Below are 5,193 nucleotides of genomic sequence, written 5' to 3'. Positions count from 1 at the left end.
TGCACGATGTTTCGAGTTGGGAGCAATGAATGAAGGCCCTTTATTGATGGATTTGCGTCCTGAAATATACCGCCGGGACCGCCGAATCGGCAGAAACGCAAAACCCACGCGCGCGGGCCGGCACCGGGACGCACGGCCCTTTATAGCCGGCCACCCCGTCGCCGTGGCGACCCAAACGCGATGCGAGGGCAGCTGAGATAGAGATAGGAGAGGGGTAAGAAACTGAAGCGACCGAGGTTTTGCCCCCAAATCCCCCCACCCCCCTCACGCGCACCTCGCCGCCGCCGACCCCTCCCCCTCCCTCCCCCCTCCACCAACCCCCGTCGCAGCCGCAGCGCAGCGCAGCACCGCAGTCGCCCGTCGCCCCCGATGGCGACCGCCGCCGGCCTCGTGAGCGGGCTGTCGGCGAAGGACGAGATTAGGGAGGTGGAGATGGAGATCATGAACCCGCCGGAGGAGGCGGCGGAGCGGGCCGGGCTGAAGAGGGCCTGGGGCTACGCGAACGCCGGCAGTTCTCATGGTATTGCCCCTCGATCGCCCTCTAAACGCATGCTTTACCGGTTAATGTACTGCCTGTGCTCCTAGTTTCGGTGCGTGATTGCTTTGAAACGCTAGATCTGTGCAGGCGAGGCGCGGATGGTAAGATCCGGCGGGGAAAATGCACATCCTTTGTGTGGTTGATTGATGATTGATACTATTAAGTTGTTTTGCTTGTGTAGGAGAGGTGCTGGGTAGTTGATCTGGCATCAGGGGGTGTTGGAGATCTGGTAGAAGGCGAGAAATTATGCATGCAGTTTTCTAGGGTTTGCCTTGGAATGCTTGAATTGCATAACTTAGCCTTTGGCGCCTGTTTTTCAATGGTAGCCGTTAGCGCTTGTTTATGTTGCTGGCATTGCTATGCTATTTTAGGTAGATGGGTTATTATGAAGTTCTGTTGCTGACTATGGTTGACTTGATGACTTGTATCGTTCTATGCTTGTGACGTCATTGGTACGACTAGTTGCTATACGACAAGGAGCTCGACGCGTGTATTTAAGTAGGTGAAGCAGCTTGCGCAGTATAGCAGCAACTAGATCGTAGCTCGACACAATGTCAATGTAGTAGATCAGTGGAGCAGCTTGTCGTGTTGTTTGAGGCACTTTTTTGCCGTTTCTGTATATCCTAATAGATTACGCCACCACGTGGATATAGCTATCTAGGGCAGTTGGTTGTGAAGTTGCGTGACGCAAGCGTAAACAATTAGTTATAAAATTCTGCCTTTCATGAATGATTAATGGTTCAGATTCCTTGTTTTTGGTTTTTATTAAAAACAAACCCTTTTTTTACCGCTTTAGTCAACCAACGGCCTAGCACAGTAAATGTTGAGGCAAACCCTGATGTTGCTAATTTTGTCGAAGGAACGTAGGAATATTTGGTTGACCATCAAGTCAACCGATTGGCATATATGGTGAAGTGCCTTCTTATGCTTATCTTGTGATTACTGCTGTGCTGATGTTAGGGAGAGGGTCAATTGTTTTTCAGTCTATTGCTCATGACAAGAGTGCGGTTTCGCAGGCTTGCATACTGATATGCAACAGGTTTTCATGGCATGTTATGACTCATAGTCATAGGTCCATCTTGAGAATTATCTTGGTTTACATTTGATTAGCTCATCCCTCACAACCTTGTGGTTCACAAATATAAGGATGAAATGGACAAGTCCAATGGCCTTCTCATTCGTAGCAGGGAAGGCTTGTTTTCAGTCATGAGAATTGTATTAAGCGTATTGTTGTGAATATTGGAGTAGAGAAGGAAGAAAGACCTTGGTCCCCGCAGACCTTTCTATTACGGTTGGACTTCTTATAATTTCCTGGAATCTTTCCTAATTCTCTCCCTTCTAGTCTTATAATAATTACTTATCCTTTCACTTGGACTCCTTCTGTACCATTATTCTTGGCTGAATTGGGCTCCACAAATTCCAGCAGAAGCTTGTCCAAGTTGCTACTCTTGCTGTCATTGCCCATTGCCCAATACATCCATAACATGTATGTACCAAATTTGGCCCGTATCATGCTATAAGCTATCACTAACTGGTTTGTTTGCTCCTATTATATCCTCTGATTCCAACCCTATTTACTTATCATTGGTTTTGCCATGGTAAAGCTAACACTCTATGCAGCCTTTTTTATTTGGGACCATTATATCCCATATCCCATGATCGTACCATTCTTCTATGTCCATTTGTTGTTTGCTTAAATCAATAGAAGCTTTTCAGCCTCCAGGGTTCAGTCAAACTGGAAAATAAACATTGAAATCCTGAACTTCAGTCAACAGTAGTTGGTTCTGGAGTCAGTCATAGGGATCTTAAATCAAATTTATTTCTTACTCCTAGGAAATCTTGCATGGAATGATTCTCGTCAGTGATTGATGTATTGTAATGGTATAAGTTAGCAGCCTGCTGGACTAAAAAAAATCCTTTAGGTGTATGTCAGCTACATTGTACAAGTATCGGGTTTCTGCTATTTGGAGCCTGTTAACAGTTTCCTTGAGATTAAGCGTTTTAATTGATTGGTGGAATATAGAATGGCTAGTACGAATAAGTTGAATATCGGTATGAATTTTGTATGAAGATCACTAAGATGAATTGGTTGTATATGTTGAAACTTGGATCTCATTATAACCATACATTTTCTAGGTTTTATTGGAGTGACTACTGCTGAAAAGGAGCCAACACTCCTGCCTCATAACAATGTCAAATATCTGAAGAAAGCTGGCAGTGGCAATCTTCTACGTCCGGATATGCCAGATACTAATGCTTGGAGGTACATCTATTATTATTGCTACTTCTGTGTGCACTAGGAATTTTGAACCTTCGAACAATATTTCTATCTTTGCTGTGGTGTTTGATGTAAGACATAATGTTCTTTTATCTTGCACTTCTTAAACAGTCATTTGATTCACTAATTCACTCAACACATTCACAACCTAGATTTAGTAGCTCATCTCCTGGTGGAGATCTGGGGAGCAAAACCAGAACCCCTACGGGTACCTTTAATGCTCAAGGCCAGTGCAAGAAAGGAAAGAATTGCACTTCTCCTCATGAAAGAGAGGGTTCTGGTTTTGGTAACCTGTGGAGTCAAGAAGAAAATGCTGGTTCACTCACATCAGTTGGTTATGGGAAACATAGAGGTATGAGATTTTTATAGGATAATGTTTAAATAATATCTTGCAGCCACAAACTTTTGATTGCTCTATAAATCTAAGTACTTTTGATTGCTCCACCCGTGCTCAGGCTCTGAAGAAGGATTTGAAGCACAATGTGTATCCAACTTGAATGATCTGCACAACTATGGGCGATATAGGACCCTCATTCATTCTTATGGCGCAGATCATAGGGGGCTGGCTCATAACTCGCCCAACCTAAATATTTCAGAGGAGAGGTCTTGCAGAACTGATAATTTCTGGACTACAAAGCCTACCCCTCCTGTAAATGAGCTGGTGCAGATCTCAGTTCAAGGGAAAAACCACAAACCTAGTCTCATGGGACACCATATTAGTTTGCCCTCTGATAGCTACTTGGATGGCAGGGAAACCTTAAGTAGATTGCATTTAGATGGAGCAAAGCTGTTGCCGGATCTGAATGTGGCTAAAGCAAGCAGCCTAAGTGATTCTCATGTCTCTGATTATTGGCATCGACCATTTTACTCATCTGTTTCATTTGACTATCCCCAGTATGGTGAGAAGCGATCTGCTTATGGTGGACCAACAGAAAATCTTCCTCACAAACATCAGAAAGAACATAGTTCAAGCTTTGCCTCATACAGCTCAAACAGTATAACAGGGTTCAGAAGTCCAGGCCACAATAGCTCTGTTCATTCCTTGGGTAGCCAACCTTCTCGAGGAATTACTCACCTAGGAATGACGTCCCTTCATCAGTTAACACCTGGTATCGAGAAATTTGGTCTCCATAAAGATGTATATTTTGACAAGGGCTGTGGTACATCTAGGCCTGGGTTACGTGCAAGCAGTTCATGTCAGCCTGAGCACCTTTCCCCAATCAAGGATGACCCTTGGGTAACTTCAGTGCCTTTTGTACCTCTTGTTGAGTTTCCCAACAGTACATCACCTTCAAATAGTCCATATGACCCACTTGCTGACAGTATGAACCCTCCCAAAGTTGAGAGTGGCAATATTCTCAAGTCCTCCAACATATCCTGCAGCATTTCAAGTCAGCACACTGCTGGGAATGGTGTTATAGATGGAGACATCAACAAATCATTGATTTATGATAAGTTGGCAAGGAATATGTCGGCAAAAGGGTCAAATGAGTTTGCAGGCTTGGTTGCACCTGGTAAGGAACGCTCTAGTCTGGATGGCGATACTTTGGTGAAAGCTTTTGAAAGAACCAAAGATTATTTCCGTATTCATTTGGCAGAACATGTGAAGGAGTTGCTGAAACCTATTTGGAAGGAAGGCAAACTGAGTAAAGATGCTCATAAACTGATAGTAAAAAAATCTGTTGACAAAGTTCTTGCTACAGTTGACCTGCATCAAGTACCAGCTACTAAAGAATTGATAACTGATTATATAACCATGTCTGGAACAAAGATTGAAAAGCTTGTGAAGGTAAAAAACTTGAATATGCAATTCAATGATGCACATAGCTGTTAACTTTCCTATGTTTGATTCCAGTCTATTTATTTTATGTCAGGCATATGTTGATAGGCATGGTACAAGATGAGATCCAGACTTCTAAATGCTGAGCTCCATCACCATAGATATGGGCTTTCAGCAAACACCTTTCCGATGTGATTAATCTGCAGTCCAATGTTGCTAGGCCTGATCTGCAGTCCAATGTTGCTAGGCCTGATCTGCAGTAGGTATTGAGTTGCATAACCCTGGCTGGTTTACAGGCTTAGTCAGACTATGTAGTAGTACTTTGTGGTGGAGTTTTAATTTAATGTATGCCTGTTAGCTGAGAGGACATCTAGTGCAACCAATGTAGAAACCTTGCTGCATGTGTGGTTAATCTATGGACTGGTACTTAAATAGTGTTGTTGAATCTGTTTGAAGTATTCATCTTGCTTAAAGTACAGTGTCATCGTTGTTCATTTTGTTTGGTAAGTAATCATCTTGCAAGATGCAATATCTACATAACCTGTTGTGCTTGATTGGGGGAGATAGAAGGAGCAACAATTTGTTGTGGAACAAAAA

At 43.4% G+C, this 5,193-nt stretch overlaps 1 protein-coding gene across 2 annotated transcripts in view; it reads left to right on the top strand.

Annotated features, from left to right (window-relative positions):
- The first annotated feature begins 208 nt into the window (after positions 1 to 208).
- The window catches only part of LOC123061130 (zinc finger CCCH domain-containing protein 36), a 10,448-nt gene continuing 5,463 nt past the window's right edge, over positions 209 to 5,193 (top strand). Inside the window, exons 1-5 of one of the 2 annotated variants that reach the window (XR_006428508.1) lie at positions 209 to 520; positions 2,675 to 2,801; positions 2,969 to 3,168; positions 3,272 to 4,605; positions 4,691 to 4,859. Coding sequence is in view for 1 of the 2 variants with exons in the window: in XM_044484087.1 (XP_044340022.1) it covers positions 370 to 520; positions 2,675 to 2,801; positions 2,969 to 3,168; positions 3,272 to 4,605; positions 4,691 to 4,720 (1,842 nt within the window). In the remaining variant the exon portion in view is untranslated. Of the gene's footprint in view, positions 521 to 2,674; positions 2,802 to 2,968; positions 3,169 to 3,271; positions 4,606 to 4,690; positions 5,070 to 5,193 lie in introns of those variants that run through there. The other variant, XM_044484087.1, reaches the window with a different exon arrangement.

This window comes from Triticum aestivum, chromosome 1A, assembly GCF_018294505.1.
Source record: "Triticum aestivum cultivar Chinese Spring chromosome 1A, IWGSC CS RefSeq v2.1, whole genome shotgun sequence".
NCBI classification, from domain to species: Eukaryota; Viridiplantae; Streptophyta; class Magnoliopsida; order Poales; family Poaceae; genus Triticum; species Triticum aestivum.
The sequence above is the reverse complement of the archived record's forward strand: the minus strand, read 5'-3'. Positions and strand labels throughout refer to the sequence as shown.